General features: G+C 41.2%; 2 protein-coding genes across 2 annotated transcripts; one reads left to right on the top strand and one right to left on the bottom strand.

Annotated features, from left to right (window-relative positions):
* The first annotated feature begins 1,832 nt into the window (after positions 1-1,832).
* On the top strand, positions 1,833-2,918 carry LOC139473439 (paraneoplastic antigen Ma2 homolog). Its single transcript, XM_071256010.1, has one exon. It carries the CDS (start codon positions 1,833-1,835, stop codon positions 2,916-2,918), a length of 1,086 nt encoding a protein of 361 aa, XP_071112111.1.
* An 11,749-nt stretch (positions 2,919-14,667) lies between these two features.
* Positions 14,668-21,496, bottom strand: LOC139473518 (thyroid hormone receptor beta-like). The gene is made up of 7 exons (XM_071256138.1): positions 21,403-21,496; positions 18,300-18,415; positions 17,372-17,513; positions 16,895-17,106; positions 15,683-15,802; positions 15,214-15,472; positions 14,668-14,924 (listed from the first exon to the last, which is right to left on the bottom strand). Exons 1-7 carry the CDS (start codon positions 21,494-21,496, stop codon positions 14,668-14,670), a joined length of 1,200 nt encoding a protein of 399 aa, XP_071112239.1.
* Between the last annotated feature and the right edge of the window lie 1,730 nt (positions 21,497-23,226).

Consider the following 23,226-nt stretch of genomic DNA (forward strand, 5'->3'; position numbering starts at 1 on the left):
TTGTGTCCGCCATATTGTTTGCCATGAGAAATGTGTGTTGTTTATAATCATGAGCATATTACAGCACAGGTAATGTGTATATTTATGTAGGTTTATCTATGACATTCTATTTGAGATAATGTTGGTAGTAGGTTTAGATTGAATTAATATGGCTGTAGATTACTATGTATATTATTTTATGATATTTATATTAAAGTTAGAATGACATGTGTGTGTTATTTATAGATGGATCTGAGTGACGAGTGATTTGGCCTACTATCACCTGAGTGCCATACATTCGGTAGGCATAATAATTTAGTTATTCATTGTTTATATTTCATGTATGTATTATATACATCTTGTATATTCAAGTGCATTGATGCAGTTGAAGTAATATGGAAACCATCATATAATATTGTGGTGAATGCATTTTAATTATCATATGAATAACGGTGATAAGTGCAATGTTTTAATGAGTATAATTATTTATTTATTATTTGTTAAATTATGTTCCAGGGTGAATATTGGTATGGAAAATAAATTTGTGGCTTTTTGGTCGCAACTCACCCCCAGCAGGCGTTGGTCTTAACTGTGATATTTGCACCACCCTAACCTGCTACAAAATGGAGCCCCCAGTGAGGAATACTGACTAAAGAGGAGGGTGAGGTGCCACATCAGTGAGATATCAGCTGTACTCGCATACGTATTAGTAGTATATAGTAGAGCTGTACATGTAATTTACTGTGACACTATGTAATCTTGGCCGCGTACGCGTCTGACATTGTACGTCAGCTTTCAGTGACTTTGGATCACTTTGTTCTATCTTTCTCGTGATCATGTGATCACAGTTTATATATATTAATTGCATATTTGTCATGGAGTAGTGTAACTTGCTACTTATATTTTTGTAAATCACCATTTATATACCCATAAGGTAATCATATTGTGCTAAATTTGCCTGATAATATGTAATTTAAATTTGATATATTGGGATATCTTGTCATTGTTAGACAAGATGTGATACTATTTCATCAACTATAAGTATTTGTGTTTTGTAAATTAAACTTAACCATTTCTTAGTTGTGTTCATAATTAAGATTTGATTGAATGCAGCTATTAGTTTTTCACATGTGAAATAGAATTTGATGTCTTAGTTTAGAGTTTAGTTAGTTTAGAGTTTTGTTAGTTACTTTAGTTAGTTACTTTAGTTACATTAGTTACCTTTGTCATTAAGGGTACCCTACTAGTTGGTGATCACCATATTACCTATCTGTCATGCCTTAGTTACTTTACTTAGTTATATTACCTTGCAATGCGTGTTTGGTTGAAGTGAGTTTGTGTGACTGTGTAATAAAAGTGAGTAAGTTTAAGCTTATCTATAATAAGGTGTTAAACTTTTGTAATTATGTAGGTATAAGTAGCTTGTGTTGTCTCTCTTTCTGACTGACAGACTTGACTGATTACCTTAGTCGCACTCAGTATAAGCACGTTGCACCATGTAACCATATATCTATTTTTTTATTTACTCAGTGGAACCTTTCAACAGATGAGTTTATAAATCTGAAGTGTTCTGTTATATTGTGAAGTTCATTATGGAACAGTTTGTGTTTTGTCATTGATCCTCAGTGAGTTGTATCACCCTCACTGAGTGGGAGTACTGGACTCTTTTCATTGGTTTGGTATTGTTTGTGTGTTGTAGTTTGAACATGGACTAGGTTTGATCATGTGAGGTTGCTTGGTTTCTTGACATCTTGTGCGATTTCTTGGAATTTGTGGGTTCTTCCTGCATGGTATGAGTTTGTGATTTTGGAATTCTTGGATTATTACGTTCTGTGCTCACACTTCGTTTAATCATGGAGTTTTCTCAGACAGAAATTGACAATATTCTGGAAGCATTTAAGCGTGGAAAGGAGAAACCCAAGGCTAATTCTCCTGAGGACTTCCAATCTTGGCTACAGAATGTAATGTCAGTTAAGACCGAGGTTAAACCAGTTGTGGAACAGGAATCAAACTCTTCTGACACAGGAAATGTAGCTCAGGCTAGTGCTATGAATCATCATAGGTTTCCTAGAATTCCCCCATTCAGTGGAGACAGGACTGGGAAGGAAACACCTTATGACGTCTGGAGGTATCGCGTTGATGGGCTTTTGGAATCTTCATCTTATACACAGGATATTAAGGAACAGGCAATCAAGGATTCCTTGAAGGGAGAGGCTGCTAAGATCGCCGTCAACATGAGGCCGGGGACCAGTATTTCATCCCTGCTAAGGAAGCTCAGTATTGTTTTTGGAGTAGTCGAGAGGAGGGAATCAAGGATGGCACAGTTTTATAGCGCTAGACAGAAGGAAGAGGAGGATGTGTCACAGTGGGCTTGTCGTTTGGAGGAACTTCTTTCCCATGCCCTGAAGGATAAGCCGACCAGCAATGAGGATTCTGATGAGATGCTTAGGAGTATGCTTTGGACAGGACTCAAGTCAGACCTCAAGAACATCTCAGGACACAAGTTTGATACCATCAATAACTTTGATGACCTGTTAGAAGCCCTCCGGGAGATAGAGAACGATCAGTTGAGCACAGTCCCATCTGCTAAGACAAAGACACCAGGAACAGCAAAGAGTGCCACTGCACAGGAGCCTGAGTGGAAGAAGGAGATGAAGGAAATGAAAGCTATGATCAACAAGCTTACTTCTGAAGTTGCTGGGATGAGATTAGCAAGTGCAACAGAGCAAGAGTTTCCTTATCCTGCCCCGGATCAGAGGTCAAGGTCATCAAGTGGACGCCCTAACTGGAACAGACAGCAGTCGAGAGAGGATCAAGGTCACGCTAGCTACGATTCCTATAGGCCACCATGGAATGAAGTACAGACCACAGAGGGTAATGGGGCCCACCTGTTGGAGATGTGGACTGGTTGGACATACTCAACACACATGCACAGTTAGACTGGACCATTCTAGACGTGGAAGAGCTTTAAACTTGCGCAGGCCTATGGGCAGGGGCCGCCTGTAGGTTTTTACAAGCGCCCCAGAGATAGGGAAAAAGGAATCCCCGATGGACTTGTGGGTAACGTTAATGAAGTGGACATTCATATTGAAGGGGTAAAGGCAAGAGCACTTCTAGACACAGGAGCTACAGTGTCTATATTATCACAGACCTTCTATGATTCCTACTTAAAGCATGTACCTTTGGAGCCACTTGATAACATTTTGAACATCGAATGTGCTGGAGGAGAGTCACTACCTTATACAGGATATGTGGATGTCAAGTTGGAAACATCGGGGATAGCATCAGCCAAACTGGTTTCTTGTTTGTTTCTGGTATCGACAGACACCCAGTATAATTCTAAAGTGCCAGTGTTACTTGGGACCAACATCTTATGCCATCTACTGGAAGGATGCAAGAACACACATGGTGTCCAGTTTCTACAGAAGGCTGCACTGCATACACCCTGGTACTTGGCTTTCCGCAGTATGGTGTTGAGGAAGAAGGAACTTGTCAGGAATGGATGGAAACTTGGACTAGTGAAGAGTGCAGAAGTTGGAAATGTTATTATTCCTGCCAACAGTCAAGTAGTCATCAGAGGCAATGTAGTGAAGAATGTGAACTTTCCTAAAGTATGTGCACTGATCCAACCGACTGACAACGCTGCGATTCCAAGTGACCTTGACATTGCTCCCTCCATCGTAGACTACAACTGTGAGCACCCTGGCGAAGTTTATGTGTACGTAGCCAACGTCACTACACAGACAGTTGTTGTACAGCCAAGAGCACTGCTATGCGAGCTTCAACCCATGACGTTTAAAGGACTGATGCCATTGGAGTCAGAAGATGAGAAGCGCTTGCTTGAACAAGTTGAAGTAGAGCAGAAGAGCATATCTCAAGAGGAACTGGACTTAGGACTTGGAGTCATCCTCAAGTTCAAGGACATATTTTCCAAGGGAGATGATGATTTGGGACACAGTTCTGCTGTAAGACATCGCATCGACTTGACCAACGACATTCCATTTAAGCAACGCCATAGAAGAATACCTCCTGCCATGTATGAAGAAGTTCATAGCCACCTTCAACAACTGTTGTCATCTGGAGTGATAAGGAAATCACATAGCCCATGGTCATCCAACGTTGTTCTTGTGCGCAAGTCTGATGGAAAACTAAGGATGTGCGTGGATTATCGCCAGCTGAATAATCGTTCATTGAAGGACTCGTATGCGCTTCCCCGAGTTGAAGAGATGTTGGATTGTCTCGGCGGCATGAAATATTTCTCTGTCCTTGACATGAAGTCCGGTTACCATTAAGTTGAACTCCAAGAAGAATACAAACAACGAACAGCATTCACCATTGGACCACTAGGTTTTTATGAGTTTAATCGAATGCCGTTTGGCTTATGTAATGCGCCAGCCACCTACCAGAGATTGATGGAAAACTGCCTGTCAGGATTACATCTCAAGATATGTCTTGTTTATATTGACGACCTCATAATCTTCTCCAAGACCTATGAAGAACATCTTGAACGCCTGGAGCTTGTGTTTCAACGTCTCAGGGAATGCGGCTTGAAATTGGCACCCAAGAAATGCAAGTTCTTCAAGAATAAAGTCAAGTATGTTGGTTACATCGTTTCTGAAAATGGAATCGAAGCAGACCCAGAGAAGATCAACAAGATTAGAGACTGGCCTACACCGACAAGTCCTGAAGAAGTTAGAAAGTTCCTTGGCTTTGCAGGATATTATAGAAAATTTGTACAGGACTTCTCCAAGATTGCGAAACCCCTCTCAGAGCTGATGCCTAAGACGAAAGGCAAGAAACATCGATCACGACAGGATCAGATGACTGTACAGTGGACTTGGGGACCCAACCAGGAAAAGGCTTTCACGGACTTGAAGAACAGATTAACATCACCACCTGTTCTAGGATATGCAAACTATTTCCAGCCTTTCGAATTGCATACAGATGCCAGCACACAAGGTCTTGGTGCCGTGTTATATCAGACGCATGAAGGACATCAGCAAGTTATTGCATATGCCAGTAGGAGCCTAAACAAGTCTGAAAGAAATTACTCTGCTCACAAATTGGAATTTTTGTGTTTGAAAAGGGCCGTCACGGAAAAGTTTCATGACTATCTTTACGGACATGACTTTACAGTGCTAACGGACAACAATCCTCTGACATATGTGCTCACCAGTGCGAAGTTGGACGCAACAGGGCATAGATGGTTGGCAGCACTCTCAGCCTATAACTTCACTATATCATACCGGCCTGGGAAGAACAATGCTGATGCTGATGTGTTGTCTCGACTTCCAACACCCGAGGATCAGTCGACTATGAGACAGATTTCATCACATTCCATCAATGCTATCTGCAACATGACATCAACCCTTAGTCTTGTGGAGAGTGTATCTGTTTCATCAGCCATTATTCCGGAGCAGGAAGTAGAAATAAGTGATGAGAAGTGTGATGCCAATGCCCGTGACTGGAGAAGAGCCCAAGCAAGGGACCCAGCCTTGGATACTGTTATGGCCCATCTGAGGAATGGAACTAAGCCAAGACCAAGTGATTGTCGAGCAGATCCTGAGATGAGTGGTCTCATGAAGAACTTTTCAAGCTTCAAACTTCGAAGAGGAGTCCTTTACCGAGTTATAACAGTGGATGGTGAAACCTGCGAGCAACTTGTTCTGCCAAGTAGATGTCGCCAGTCAGTCCTGCGCTGCCTCCATGACCAAGTTGGACATCCCGGACGTGATAGAACTAATTCTCTTATTCGGGATCGCTTCTTCTGGCCTGGAATGACTAAGGACATAGAGAACCATGTCAGCCAGTGTGAAAGATGCATTAGGAGAAAGAGCGGCACAACAGTGAAAGCACCTTTAGTGAGTATCAAGACCACCCAGCCCTTGGAGTTAGTCTGTATGGATTTTTTGACATTAGAACCATCCAAGGGAGGACAACAGTGTATACTAGTTATCACAGATCATTTCACACGCTACGCCCAGGCTTATCCCACTAAGAATATGACTGCTCGGACAACAGCCGAGGTATTCTTCAAGAACTTTGTGGTCAACTATGGACTACCTAAGAGGATCCACTCGGACCAAGGAGCGAACTTTCAGGGAAAGCTTATGAAGGAGTTGTGCAGTCTCACACAGATCGACAAGTCGAGAACTACTCCTTACCATGCAATGGGCAACGGTCAATGTGAACGTTTCAACAGGACGCTACTTAATATGCTTGGAACCTTGGATGCTAGTGGGAAGAAGGACTGGAAGAGCCATGTAGGTCCACTTGTACATGCATACAACTCTACAAGCCATGAGACGACTGGATACTCACCATTCTTCCTCATGTACGGTAGACATCCAAGACTTCCTGTTGACCTAGCTTTTGGACTGGAGATCGACCCAAGCAAGGCCAAGTCCCTGTCGGAATATACTAAGTCCCTGAGAGACCGACTGAAACAGGCGTATGAACTTGCTGCTGAAGCTGCTGACAAATCCCAAACAAGACAAAAGACTAACTATGACGCCAAAGCTAGAGCTGCCATGTTGGACGTTGGAGACAGAGTGCTTGTAAAGATCGTCGCTTTTGATGGGAAACACAAGATCGCAGATAAATGGGAGGAGGATGTTTACGTAATCCTCAAACAGCCTGATCCTGCGATACCTGTGTTTGTGGTAAGAAAGGAAAGAGATGATGGGAAACAGAGGACTCTCCACAGGAATCTACTGCTCCCGATAGGATCTCTGCCACTACCAGTTCCAAAGGCACCTGTCCCTACTGAAAGACCCTATCAGAAATCCAAGACATCAAGTGCTCTATCCGGATTATCAACCCAGGATGTTACGGAGAACTTGTGCCAGGATCAAGAGGAAGATTCAGATGATGATATTTGTATTGAGCCCGTAACCTCATCAGAACCCTCAGTTTCAGCTGGTGTACCAGCTGATGGGCCACCTGAGGGTGAAACTGAAGTTGTTACAGACGTCGCTCTGAATGAGGATCACAGGTTAGACGACCTACAGAGAGCCAGAGATGACGTGGATGTGACTGTGGGTACTCCAGATGATGTCGTGGTTTCTGCACAGGAGAATGTGCAGATTGAAACCGAAGCTCCTGGACCGCCCATACCACCTGTCGACTTGTTGCTGGAGAATGTAGATGCTTCTGCACAAGAGGTTGTGCAGACTGAAGCAGACACTCCTGAGCCACAACCAACAGTGACCACACCTGACGACAGACCTAGGAGGAGGATGCTACCTACCCCACCACTTAGGAGGTCACAGAGAGAAAGGATGAAACCGCACTGGCAGACGAGTGGGAAGTATGTGATGGCGACGATAACAAAACCAAAGCCAGACTGGAAATCAAGAGCAGATTACCTTAGTTCACTCATAGCCACAGGAGTCGTAGCAAGCAGATGTGACCAGGCATCAGAAGCTCTTGTGAATCTGGTAACAGGAAAGCTATGATGACGAGGACGTCATTTGTCGAAGGGGGGAAGTGTGTGGCAGTGTCATTTCAATAATTTATCTGTATATATATGGTATTGGTTTTAGACAGTGTAATTAGTGTATTTTATTAGATCATGTACGGTACAAGTTTCCAGCCTGATTGCTCCAAGCTGAACTTGGGCTGGCAAGTTCTTTTGTTTATTGTGAGGGGCGAGAGTATTCTTTTGTCTTGCTTTTAGAGGGCAAGCTTCTATACTAACACAAGCACTAAGTCAGTCTACTATATACAGCTCTCTCTGGACAGTCACGACATGAGAGTCATATTTTGACATGTATTGTGCCCAGGACTTTCACAGCTTCATCTTTACTATAAACCTCCAAAGGTTAGTTTTAATACTAGATTATAAACATTATGTAGGATGTAATATTTGTTTTAGTACAGCATGTATAATTTAAACATTATTTTAGTGTAGATATACTTGTGTGATTTGAGTGTATGAATGTAATTTATGTCATAAGTACAGTAACGATAATAAACACTCCATTCATGGTTATGATTCTCTGATGTAATGTACTATAATATGTTTTTATGATAAAGGCGACAGATATAAGTATTTGTGTCCGCCATATTGTTTGCCATGAGAAATGTGTGTTGTTTATAATCATGAGCATATTACAGCACAGGTAATGTGTATATTTATGTAGGTTTATCTATGACATTCTATTTGAGATAATGTTGGTAGTAGGTTTAGATTGAATTAATATGGCTGTAGATTACTATGTATATTATTTTATGATATTTATATTAAAGTTAGAATGACATGTGTATGTTATTTATAGATGGATCTGAGTGACGAGTGATTTGGCCTACTACCACCTGAGTGCCATACATTCGGTAGGCATAATAATTTAGTTATTCATTGTTTATATTTCATGTATGTATTATATACATCTTGTATATTCAAGTGCATTGATGCAGTTGAAGTAATATGGAAACCATCATATAATATTGTGGTGAATGCATTTTAATTATTATATAAATAACGGTGATAAGTGCAATGTTTTAATGAGTATAATTATTTATTTATTATTTGTTAAATTATGTTCCAGGGTGAATATTGGTATGGAAAATAAATTTGTGGCTTTTTGGTCGCAACTCACCTCCAGCTGGCGTTGGTCTTAACTGTGATATTTGCACCACCCTAACCTGCTACATAGAGACAGTCTCAAGCTTGCCTAGGCATCTGCCTAATTCTTCGGTCGTCAAACGACGTCTTTGACGCCGAGGGGTCAGAAGAGCATTCAGTTGTTGCAATCCTAAGTAGAAAATGTTTTGTGATATCTGACTATGATGCGCACAGATCCTGTCACGATACATCCAAACACAGCTTTTCAAGCACCAGTGTGCAACCGTTCCCACGACTGCATGCCTCTGTCTGTTCATTATGAAACTGAGGTCCTGTACGGGTTACCCTACCAATGTGTCCCGGGATATTTACATCTTTATTTGTTGGAGGATTTTTTATATCATCAAAATCTTGATCCTTAGCAAACTTCGAGTGGTAACAGAAAAAGTAAATTTGCTTCATATAACATTGTGTAAATAATATCTGGTTTTGCATCTGTAGCGTCGGGCTGCAGTGTGGTGATCAGTCAAACGTAGGGCACACGTAATCATCGAACACGCAGATGTGGTGCATAAAGATGAATGGTCTGCCGGAAAATAAACATAAACATTGTCCCTGTATAGATGGGAGTCATGAGGAGAGATTTTGGATGGGTGTCGTTCATCTTGGGCGTCATGATCGGCTTCCATCGTCAGCGTTCAGACTGTTACACATTAAATTTATTAACTACTCTGACTTGTACCGATATCCAGATTGCCTTTTTACCTTAGACAATCGTCTACCTATGGGTAAAATGCGTTGCTTGTTCACAATAGCACCATTCTTAGGCTTCATTATAATAAAACATTGTACTTAGTTTCATTGTTACGCAACTCCACGAGATATTTTAATTCCATTTTTAAACAAGTTATTTCTGGATATTTAAACTTCCACTTGGAGTGAACCTGGGATAATATAAAATAACAGGATTGAGGTTGTCGATTGCCATCTGTAAACCATCAATAGTGCGCATCCTCCCTCTAATCTGGACTGACATGTCCATGTGTCTAGCCGTACTGACATTCGGAGTACAAGATCACCATAGACAGGGGTCTCGTTTTACTGCAGAGAAGTTTCTACGTCGCATGTTTCATAGACAACTTGTTGCTACAAACTGACTACGAAACATGGGGCCACACAATAACAACTGCTACAAGCAACAGCCGAAGTGGAAGGAACAATATTAATATCCAGACTTATTAACTAATTAAAAGTCATCCACGTAGTGGGTCTTATAAATAATTTTAATAGAATATAGAATAAGCCTACCATCATATACATGTCTTCGTTGTAGTGCTGTTACTGTAATGTCGGTATCAAACGGGTAATTACAGACAGCATGCCTCTCTTGTGATGAACAACCTCTAACTCTTTGTTTGAATACATTTACTTAAAAATTACAATCAGCAACTTCTCGCACATTTTGAGTAACCATGAGTCCAAAGGACTAATATGCATCTACAGTGTCGATTAAAATAATCTTGGCTGTCCAATGTTCAGACCTATACACACGTCCTCGATCATTAAACAGAATATTTGTAGATATTTTATGTATTAATATCCATTACCCATTTACCGAGGTACTCATGTTCAATCAAGATGCTGCCGTGGCTTTAAATCATAATCAGCTGCACGGATAAGGTCATCAGTATAATTATAACAAAGCAATAATGTTTAACATTTCCTCGGAAATGAAAAAACATTAAGCAAAACAGCAAACCATATAACCAGGAAGTTGCTTTGGTGGAAAACAATAACGGAGTATGGGTACATGTTGGCATGGCGTACACCACCAGAGCACCTGAAGCAGTTTCATAACGTTCTACCTTTAGCAATAATAACTGCTGATTTAATATTGCCAAGCATATTTTTATAACATTGAATAATTTACCTTGAACACCATTCTGGAGCGAAACGAGCAACTTATTTATATTAACGGTATCAAAATCTATTTTAGAATCATTAAATGAACAATACACTTCCCATTTACGTTTAATATATTTTTGTATCACAGCTAGAAAAATGAAAATGTGATCAGTAGTGGAGTAACCCTTCCTAAATCCTGCGTTTCCTCAGTTACATCGTAAGAATGTGGACACAAATCTTATCTAATATGCTTCTACGCAAAGATAAAATATACATATATCTATTCATGAAGCAGATTTCATCTGTACAAGTTAAACATGTTTTCATGTTTGACTGTGTTTTAGGATATAGATTTATTCATATATGCGTTCTGAATGTTAAATAACTGCTGATATGCATTTTATATCAAATTCCAAAGATTACTTAATTCGGTGGTGCTTACCGTTACTAAAGTGTTTATCTTGCATTGATCTTCTTTGATAGGCATTTAGAAGTTGGAGTACAAAGTAAGGATTAGAATTTATGGATGAACAACTTCTTTATTACAATTAAGATAACGCTGCTTGATAACGGTGTGAGAACCTGCACCGAAACGTCGCTCTTAAATGTAACAAAGAAGTTGTTCATCCATAAATTCTTATCCTTACTTACATTGATCGCTGCTCCGCCCGTCACTGGATTGTCCGGCCCAGGCCGTGATCTAACTGGAATATTCCTGACTTGGGAGATAGTCATCATTGACTCTGTTTACATGGTTAACGTCATTAAAGTTCAAAATTTAACAGAATGCCGATAACACGTCTCAAACAGCGTGGCATTCTAGTCTTCCAGGAACTAACAGGAGTTGAAGCGACAATTTATGCAGCAATTGTCTGTTAGAATTTGGCAAGATAAAGACATGACTACAGTATCAAGTGAATCTATGTAGAGGGAAGTTGTGCCAGTGAAGGTGGATGTACGAAACATATTCCCATTTGGAAAACTTAACCTCACTTGGCTTGGGTTGGTTATGAGGAATGGGGTCGGGTGGGGTGGGGAGGGGTATCTGAGAAAACTGTAATGAGGGCCACAGTTTCAGCTGATTATTGTGCTGATATATACTAATTACATCTGATAATATATTAACTGTATACTGCAAACTGTGACAACCCTATGACAAAGTTGCGTCTATAGTTGATGAATGAAGAACAAAAGTACAAAAGCAACATAAATGTGATTTATTGTATAAATACAGTCTTGCGCCGAGGCCAACCTCGATGCAGACCACATCTGTTCTATAGTCATACCAATTGCATTGGAATTCTCGATCCTTCTGCTGTTGTCTGGATCCAAAACGCAGCTGTTTCCGATCAATGGAGATGAAATCCATACACACATCTGAAGCTCACCACAGACAAACACTCTAAACAATCAACAAACAGTGCACTAGCAATACAAGAGGAAGAAAAACGGACAATAACTTGAATTTGTGTTTTCCCTTAACAACAGTCGAAAACCTTCGGGAGGTGATGAGCATGTTTGGCTGCATCTATAATGACGTCAGTGTGTCACATGTTTTGTGAAACATTGAACACGATGTGAGGTGGAGGAACAAAGACAAGCTGTCGTTAGCAAGCACTTGAAAAAAGACAACAGTGGCATCGCATTGACGCTAACTCATTATAAACAAAAATAGAAAACATATACTTGGCAAAAGCACATTCCCGATCAAGGTCCTTGCTTTGTGGCGGCTGGTGTTTGAAGGTAAACACACAGAACACAGTCCTGGTCGTATGAAACTACTGATAGGGACGACATATATTAAGTGAATACACGGACAATAGACGTATTTGCAAATATGAATAAATAATCAGCGATAGAATCCCGTCGATAAAATAAACAGTAATATATGCATCATATATACAGGTAATAAGATGTAAAATATCTTTTAATATTTTGTCACCACACCGAGATTTTATGTTCACATCGAACAAATTATTTCAACACCGGTCACGTGACGTTCCTTAAAACATCTCTATGGCAAAGGTGGCACAGTGGACAGTGTTCCATACACACACCGGGGACGTTCTAACCCCAACGTAGTAAAGAGGGTAACGATTGTGGCCTAGCTATCACGTGATACACCGGATCTCATTCAAATTTACATCATGATTATTCACCACTATTGAGTTCAATATTTTGATACGACAAAATCTCCATCTTTACTCCAATAAGTACTGTAACAAACATGTTATGTTCACACTCGCAGTACCGGGGACTCACTTCTCCTTCGTGACAGTACAGTGCCCAGAACATGTGGTATACCGAGGAGGTAATGAAGCGACTACGTTACTTGAAAGCTGAAAAAGGTCAAGTACTTGCTATCGGTATTGAAATACCCTGCCCACAAAAAGTACCAGCATTTGAAACAAATTCCACCATATTCTACAAAGGTTGAATTTGAAACAAATAAAAAAGGTCCTGACTTGACATGTACATACTTCACAAAAAAAACCGTGAGAGATCATGACAATTTTAGGGATGTTATTTGTGAAACTGTGCTCAATCTTTACTACAAAATCATATTCCCCAAATATTCATGATCCTAAACATGTTTTGTTCAGTAATAGATTAGTGCCTCATGCATAGGTAATTGTCAGCAAATATTATTACTGGGAACGAAAGCGTGGAAATGTTAAGCAGAGAAGACGGACTACATAATCACAGGCAAGTTGGGAATGAATATGTGACATTCAACCTCTGACTAGCATATTAACAGCTATGAACCAAAGAATTTTCACAAACTCTATACACATGAGGTAGGTGTGTTGTATAGTCGGGTGGTAACCCAAAGGACTACCACATCAACACTACAATGAATGAAAGAACATCACGGAAATAAATACATTTTCAATATGCAAATTTCTATAATAATTATAACAGCATAGGAAATGCGTCTATGAGAGGACGAAACAAAGTTGATCCCTCGTGTAGGCACAAGACAGACATCTCTTCTAAATAAGTACTATAACCTGTAGAAGGCATTGACAATGAACCGGGATAGTATATTATGGCAATTATTTATGGTTAGCACCAAGGGAGCTAAGCACCGTGGGTTTACAGCAGTGTGTGTGGTTTATTTGTTAATTGAAGTCACACACGCAAATTTCACGCAAATATAGTGATCGCTGTTGCAGTCGTCGACTTAGGTTAGCATTGGCAAAACAACTCTCCCACAATTGGCAGTGTCCTGTAAGCAACTGATTGTCTCGTTCACGTCCCTGTGTGTTTATACGTTCAGAGGCGCAACAGCCTCCACAAGAATATATAAACTGCCCTAGTCAACAATGTCTTTGGAAACAACGTAAAGGCAGTTCCCTTGGCCCTCGCCGGAATGATATCAATAAATCCGTGCAAGTATCTGCAGAAGCGACTATTTTACCCGATGTAATATGCCTTGTAGCGCATTTGTGTCAGCACAAGTATACGGGGAAGCCAACATGGGATATGCGAGATCATTTTGAAGCATCCTTAAGTGTCATGTAGGAGCTCAGTGCCAATAAGACGGGTTGCCTTATTGAATTCATAGATACAATCCTCAAGCCAGAGATAAACATACTAGCACCTGTACCGAACAGATGATTGAAAACAGAAATAAATCAACACTCTCCATTGACGATTTTACCTTCGAAGTTGGGATCGGGTGTTTGACGAGAGTCCCCTGGACCACGGAATTACAATCTGCCGAGTCATGAATTTCACATATCAGTGCTTCAGTTATTGAGGACGACTACGCCGCTTGTTATTGTATTATAATTGATTGATTCGTATGGTAAATTTAACTTATTATTTTACGATATGCAATAGAATTTATTCTACAGTCCCCGCCACTTGTGTAAGTACTATTCCTTATCGGCTGAAAGGCTTGTTTTCACTTTATATGTATAAGTATTTCAAGTGGCGAGGACTATAGCATCCAGGGCGACTACACCTGATATGTATGACTGTTTATCATAGTGTACAATATCGGCGGATGGGTGTTAAAACAGGTTGACGGTGTCCTTACTCATACATTGGATGCTTAATAGATGTTTTCTTCATCACAGTCACTTCATCAGCACTCCGACGGGACTTGGTCCTCGATGCACTATTCTACTCCGAACTCCCTGGTTCGAATCCAATGTCCAAATTCACTAATACTGTAACATGACCCAGAGGCCGACAGAGTGGCATGCCTGTCAGGATTTGTCGGTGTCATTTTCCCGGAACATTTCTAAGAACATCGGTGGTATATCCCCTTTAGATTCAAGACGCACGCACAGCACGCGCTCTGCGTGCCTAGTGCTGATAGTACGTAGATCAGTGACCTTCATCAGGACTTTAGCCCAATGAACTGGTTGGTGCGGTCGATTTTCGGCAATGTAACGCTTGTATGCTCCCAAAATGGCATCTTGCAATTTTTCTACGGCTTCGGGTTCTTTCAATCCGGAACGATCTGAAATGAGAATAAATGATCAAAATATAGATAGGTGTTTCAACGTCATTACTTACCTATGAAATCGCTCATTGAAGAACACATTCTGTCAAATAATTTTTCATTGTTCCCTTAAACAGTTTTATTGAGAAATATATTCATGCTGTAAGGCATATTGTCAATCTATATTAAGACACATTTAAGCATATCATTAATATTAGATGAAGAATTCGTTTTCTCATTTTACCTGTGCAATAACATTAGCCTAAATCCCCCCCCCCCCCCCCCCCAACCCGATCATACTGCCTACCTGATTGCATGAGCAACACTGCGGCAAGGAGCGCTACTTCCGTCTGGTCAAGTTCTAATTTAGCGAGCCCAAGAGCGAACTCAAATATAGGTTCCACCAGCACTCCAAGAGAGCCTTTGTGGAGGGCCGATTTGTGCACAGTCAAACCGTTGGGTAGAATGAGGGACTGAGATTGGGCATCGAACCTGCAGGCAGCCCTCAGGCACATGACTTCCATGCAGCACGACTTGAGAAGCAGAATTTGGTCCTCTACGTTCAACTGCAATCATAGAGTGAAAAATTACATCCCATTATATTTGTGTCGACGTTTTAAAGCTTGTATGACTGTCTATAATGGATGGTTTTAGCTGTTCCTTGATATTGTGTTGTAGAAGATAGGTGTTGTAGTCCAGGTCTGCACGGTTGTGGCGGATTAGATATAAATATGTCGGAGCAGCAGTGATTTTGTTGCATATACGTCTCGGCATACCTGTACGAAACCTGGCACTCCTTTGGCGAACTCTACAACTTTGACGATAGACGGTGTCATCACTTCCGCCAACTGCTGCCACGCCTCCGCCTCAGAGTTCTGACTGGTATCGTACTCCGGCTGAAAAAGTTCATTTACGTAAGTGGTTGTTCATTGGGGAGTTAACGTCGCTTTGTACATTCGTTACGTTATGTTACGTCACAGCGTGTCAGCAGAATATGGGAGGAAAGCCCGAAGTGATGCAGGTCGTAGACATTTTCCACTTTGGTGAAACCTAGGAATATGGTTAACTTGCTGACGAATGATAAAAAAGCGCAAATATCTTCGACACTGCGACCAAGGGATGCAACTGTGTTGAAAGACCACTGGACAAACGATACGCTATGCTATAGTGCTCGGCAAACATTTGCAAGTAATGATACAGAAGTTAAATCAGTTAGCACTTAATGTCATCAGGGCAGTCGGGCAGTCTAGTGATTAAAGCGTTCGCTCGTCACGTCGAAGACCCGGGCTCGAATATCGACATGGGTACAATGTGTGAAGCCCATTTCTGGTGTCCACCGCCGTGATATTGCTGGAATATTGCTAAAAGCGGCGTAAAGCCATACGCACTCACTCATGTAATCAATCAGCTGTGTCAGTATCTTTGAAACGGAATCGTTGACAACATGCTGATTTCCAGGTCAGAGATGAAGAATATGCCTTAGCCTCGTGAACAACTCCGAGGTGATGATATAGCTCTATATCAATAGTGTTGAATGTGGAACCATTAGAAATCTCGTTTACTGTCGTAAAGGTTGCAGTCACACGAAATGCTATTGTAAGCATCTCTTGTTGCTCCGTCATCAGTGAGAAACGCGAGAGACACAGTTTGTCTGTACAGTGTATAGAGATACACATTAGTCTCCGTTATGGGGTAGTAGTAGTAGTAGTAGTAGTAGTAGTAGTAGTAGTAGGTGAGAGTAAATGTCAGGCGGCAATTACACCAGTGGTCGGATTGAATTCCATGGACATTTGATTCTTATGTCCATTCTGACATATCTTTATGAATCTCCTTATATGCATACTTATTGTGACATGGATATGTTGGGCCAATATGTCTCATGTCTTATACTTTCACAAAATGTCACTATTATCCACGACAGTCATACTAACGTCCGTGGTGGGCAAACACAAGTTGATGAGCTACACGTGATGTGATAATTGACTAACCATAGGAAAACGGACGTTTGGTGCCTTAATCCTTGTGGCTTCATATGCGGCACAAATGTCTGCTATGAGCGACCTATCCCTGTCAGACATATGTTCCGGGGCAGTGTCCGCAGTGTCCAGTCTCAGACCCTTCACGTGGTCCTGTTTCCTGCGTTCTCGATTCTCTTCGATCAGTTTCCGTTTAGCTTTTCGTTGTCGTTCGTTTAGAACCACTACAAACAAATGAACAGGGATGAAAAATGTCAGTATATAGTTGTTTATACAAAACATATTTTAAACATACAGAAGTATTTTGTTATTGATTTAGATGTTAGAATTTAGTCAGTGCGGCGCATTCATATATGTGTATGTTAACGATTACGTTTGTACAAGCTACAACCCTCAAGTAATTCAAATTACATACATAACGTTTTACTTTAAAAAGAAATAAATGGATTAAGTCGTGTTTGAATCCGCCATAAAGCCAGGTTTACTTACAGTCGGTGGCCATGCCAACCCTCACACACTTCTGGAAGCGGCATTCTTGGCACTGGTTCCGTGTTGTTTTATCGATGACGCAATTCCCGTTCCATTTACAATGATATTTCAAGTTCTTCTGAATAGTTCGTCGAAAAAAGCCCTGTCAAAATTTTAAAAAGTTAAATCATTATATTCACAGTTAAATTATGTGTCGGACTACATTCGTCTTTAAACCTTTTCTGTTTTGTCTTTGTTGTTTAACGCCGCACTCAGCAATATTCCAGCTATATGACGGCGGTCTGTAAATAATCGAGTCTGGCCCAGACAATCCAGTAATTGACATCATGAGCATCGATCCATGTAATTAGGATACGATGACATGCATCAACCAAGTCAGCGAACCTGACCACCCGATGCCGTTAGTCGCCTCTTACGACAAACATAGTCATTTTTTATGGCAAGCATGGGTTGCTGAAAACCTATTCTACTCCGGATCCTTACGGGTCTTAAACCATTAAGTCAGAGAGTAAAAGAGTATGGTTTTACACCACTTATTTTGCAATATTCCAGCACATTCATCGCGGGGACTCCAGAAATGGGCTTCTCACAATTCATCCTTGTGGGCGTTCAAGTGAGTGAGTGAGTTGGGTTGAACGCCACTTTTAAAAGTATTCCAGTTATATAACGGCGTGTCAGTTTAATGTGGGAGGAAAGCCCGAAGTGATGTAGGTCTTAGACGATTACCACTTCGGCGAAACCCTCGTCGTTGAAGTAGTACGAGAGAACGTTTTAACCACGATGCTTCTCCCCCGTCCCTCACTAAATCAGATCTGAATGGGATACTAGTATTCCACATTCTTCATGAACATAGGGTAATATCCTCGACAAGTTGCCAAGTAAACGAGTAATAACTGTTCTTCCATGTTGCAATCCTAACGTGTGTTACCTTGCACCCTTCACAGGTCATACATCGGTAGTGGTAGCCGGTAGCCGCGTCGGAACACACCACGCATGGCTCGGGTCCATTGGTCAGGTCCATGTAACTTGGAATGTATGGGACGCCTACAAGACAAAACGTCATGTCTTAAACCAACAACTCCCCATAAATATATGGCAATACGTCATCGAAGCATTATATACGCTTTGTGAGCAATCGTGTCTGCCCTTGGTGTGTATCAACACAACACCATATGTTCCAACTTGATTTTAAAACAAACTAGTTATTATACAACTTGTACAGTCAAATAGAATAACCACAAACTGCATTTTTTGGTTTTTCTTTTCAAAAGCCCAATTGTGTGTTTCATTGTGTGTCAAACGAAACTTTCACCTGAAGGGACAAGTAGGGGGCCACTGTTAACCACTTCCCTTATGTCTCCACATGATCATTGTGCCTTCAACTACGATTACTTTGTGCAACAATATTATGTACTGATCAAGTTTGAAACCTGACCGATAAAGATGCGGTCAAAAATCCGTACCCTCTCGGCGATTCCAACCTGACACATAAAAAGTTGCATTAACGAAAATAAAAGTAGACATGTTTGAAGGCAAGTGTTTAAGGAAGCGAGCCGGGGGTTGGGGGACATTACGATGTACGTTATGGCAGGGCTGAACCTTCTGTACAGACCGTAGCTATATGTAGCAACATCAACAGCACAGAGAAACGGCAATGGGTCACTTGCACAGAGTGATCTTAGCGCTAAGACTATCTTATTCCCTGTTGGAGTAGCATCGTGGAGATCGCTTTGTGACAGTTGGGCTGAGATACAGCATTGAGATACGGTTACCGCGGGTAAGCGCGTAGTTTCGTCGATTAGGTTGTTTGGTTTGTATTGAGATCGAGTGCATCTATATGTCTCTGCTAATGTCATCTGTAGTGCAATGTCTTCGAAGTGTTATCTAGAGATTCTACCACAAGCGCCGAGAACCTAGGACATACCTGTAGTTCAAGGTGCAATATTTACACAGCATTCCCAACCAGACAGACATGACACCGTGTTGTATTGTACAGGTCGGGACCGTAGCAACTCTCGTATCTCGACCTCAGGTGTGTAGCTAATTAGAAATGTAACATATCTGGTATTGGGTCGGATCTTGTTCAGTCTGATACATTAGTGTCACGTCAATAATTGTATTTCTTGTTAGTGTCAATTGTCACTGTAGCCTTGCTATACTGTAGACAATAATTAAATATTCGTGGAGTACATTGTATTCAGTGATGTCGAAAAAGGTGCCGCCATTTGTAATACATATGAACCATGGTTAGCTAAGTAACTACATGTGAAAACCCCACTCTTAGTCTGCACATCGATGATGTCTTAAATCACTAAAACGACAAACGGCTTAAGTTGAATATAATTTATTCAATAAAGAGTACAAAATCATAAGAAATTCGCGAAGAAATGAACCCGCAAGCCCGCCAAGCCATGTAACGCCACGTAACAATCTCAACTGACACCACCTTGGCTGCCCTCCTCTGGTCATTACAACACACGGTATTGACTCGTGGGATGGGTCAGCAGCTCACAGCTTGAACACTAATGGTCAGTCCATTGTCCAACACATGCTCTGCCCACAGGGTCACGGCAAACACGCTCACGTCTTGGGCAGCTATTATTAGCTCAAGCTGGCCGACGGAGAACGACCTTCACCTTTGGTTAACTGGCTGAACAGACATGGGGTCAGTGTGACCCAGCCAGCCAGCCAGATGCCGCTGACAGGAGCAATATTGTTCTTTCTGATATGCTCAAATCCTATCTTCTCAAATAAATGTTTAAGGTGACATAAAATTACAACGTTAATACACTCGAGAGCTAGAACAGTGAAAGAACATAATTTTATGCACAACTATATTGTTAATTTTTCAAATGGACATTTTGTTTCATCTGTTAGACTATTCACTTCAATAAATATCAGTGAGGATACTTATAACTATTTTTATTTCCCACTAGAATTCCTAAAAAGATCAGTCAATTAATACTGTCTGACTACCGTGCAGAATGTACAGCAACCTGTGATGTAATATTGTGAAACCAGCAGGAATATAATTATATTGCGTGCTGAAAACTTGAAAAATTAAGCAAGTAAATAACTTTAAAATATTCCAAATAGTAAAATAGTTTTATAAAATTCATCGAATGTATCAATAATATTTTAAGCTTGATTATTAACGAAAAACGCCATCAATAACGCATTCCAGTTGCGTATGGGAACAGCTGCTCAACGTGACCTTGGATAATGAACAATGACTGGAGTCCCAGGCTGTGTTGTCACGTCGTGACGCAACGATAGACGTCACCGCGACTCGAACACACCATAATCAGTGATGGCGTAACATTGCACGACCACTCTATACGCGAACAAAGACCTCAGCACCGAGCACCAGAAGCGGCAACACACGTAATCTGCAGAAGGCCAACAAACTGAGAAACACGTTGTCTTTGTCCACGTAAACTATTCAGTAGTAGAAAGTCAATGCATATATATGCGCTCCCTATCTCTTGTTTTAGGCATAAGCAAAGCAGTCCGACACACACCCTTTACGACAGTACTAGTCGGCTGTTAATGTTGCTACGATACACTTTCCCTCTGTCGGCAGTCATGAAATACGCTGTAAATAGATTATGTATCACCACCTGCTACATTTGCTATTTTCAATGTGAGAAGTTATGAGGGGTTTATTCTAAAGAATTCAAATTTCATCAGTTTTGCCCTGGACTGACAGAAGAATGTTTTTAAAATAAAATAAAAAACACATGTCAATCACAGCCACTCCTAGGGCATTCATAAATGAAATATATCGTCGAAGGCGTTTTGTTTAGTTTGAAATATAAACAAAACAACTATGGTTATGCAATAAATTATCTGATTCTGACGATTAGAAACTGAATATGCACATCATTTGGGAGGGTCATCTGTATAATTGTTTGTTGTGGGGGAAAACTCTCCTGCGCACCATAACCATGACGGGAAACTGACAGCAGAATACATGGAATATTCAACAAGGAAATAACGCAACGTGACATTGACCAACTGCTGGAGCTCACCTTTCCGCCTGATGCTTCCCCCCGAGGTCGACCCGTCGGTAGAGCTGCTGTCGGTGTCCCCCGATGTATCCCGTGACAGAGACGGGGAATCCATGCTGACCCTCCCCCAAACAACGCCGTCCGCTCCGCTTGACCACCGTCCACTACACTCGCCCCTTTGGCCTTGTATGGCTCGCTCCAGGTTGCAACCGGGGGATATGCCTATGTCAGCGCCACTGCTGAAATATTAATATGAACGTCCTGAACATGAGTACACTCCACTCTCGCACCGTGGTCAGTTCGTCACGATGTCCATACTTCAACTGAAACTGACCATTGCGAGCTGGTATGACCACCGCTGTGATGTAACAATTAGGAGCTGAATACTAGGTTCGACCACTCAGAAAGAGGGGTGTCAAGATATCTTCTTCGTTTCCGTTACTATAACCCCTGCGGCATCATTGAATGTTTAAGAGCTAATATAAACATAAGTCACTTTGAGACTCCGATGTTGCGCGAAAATTATTTATCACTTTCAGTGATCTATCGAAAACGCTATTGTATAGTACTGCAACCCCTTGGCTTAAATGAACCGATCCAGATCGCAACAATATGGCGGCCGTTTGTTAGTAAGGTCCACTTGGTGGGTCAAGACTATTTCACACACAACAGGGAATATAAAAATTAATAGATTTATATTGCTACGAGGTGTCTTCTGAAGACAAAGATATTCGTGATGAAAGAGACGTGCACATTAGTCCCGTACAAAACAAATTGAACATATGCACGTCTCAACATAACTGATCATTTTTGACCCCTACAACCATCATGGTACAGTCCATTCCCAATGCAGAGTGGCACAAAAGTTAGTCATGTCTTGCAGAACCGATCATAGTTGCATGCCCTCTGAGGTCAGGGAGGCGTGGTCAAACTTGACCTACGTCAGAAAACAATTGCACCATGTTATACATGGCTTACGTAATGTGGCCACTATCGGAGACCAACGTCCGTTAGTACATGGACCACTGGAGACGGAAAAATGACTGCCCCGGCGATGAAGCGTGACGGTCATAGCCCTGACCGAAGTGAGCCAATGCCACTAATTGGGTAATATGCGCAACGTTAGATCACTGCCTCCGGCCAGCACTGATTAACACCTTGAGCTGAGTGGTATTGACATGGAAAAGGTGTTATTTCTTGCACCTGTAATTTGATGAACACTCAGATGACCCGTCTGAAAGTATTCACTATAGGTAGTTCACCTCTAGGTGATGTGTTCAGCAACATCATCGAACACATTTAAATCCTTAGACTATTTATTGACAGAACTAAACGAGAGCGGTAATCTGTCTGTACTCCCACCATTTCACGCACAATGTCATCACATCCCTGGACTCTTGTAACGAGAGAGCGTTAAGGGGGTAATGTTTAGTGTTTTCGTCTAACACTGTTAAAAGGCCAAGTATATTATCAACATAAATGTTAATCATAATTCACATGGGACCCGTGAAAATCCGGGGTAGAATAGGTCTGCAGCAACCAATGCTTTCCGTAAAAGGCGACTCTGCTTGTCGTAAGAGACGACTAACGGGATCGGGTGGTCAGGCTCGCTGGCTTGGTTGATGCGTGTCATCGTATCCTAATTTCGTTGATCCATGCTCATGATGTCAATCACTGGGTTGTCTGGTCCAGACTCGATTATTTACAGACCACCATCATACAGCTGGAATATTGCTGAGTGCGGCGTTAAAGAAACAAACAAACAAACATAATTCAAATGGAATACGTGTAGTATACAATAATCTGTGTTTACTCTGTGAAAATATACGCTATCATAATACTTAC

Source organism: Haliotis cracherodii, unplaced genomic scaffold, assembly GCF_022045235.1.
Source record: "Haliotis cracherodii isolate W230 unplaced genomic scaffold, xgHalCrac1.p SCAF_29, whole genome shotgun sequence".
Taxonomy (NCBI): Eukaryota; Metazoa; Mollusca; class Gastropoda; order Lepetellida; family Haliotidae; genus Haliotis; species Haliotis cracherodii.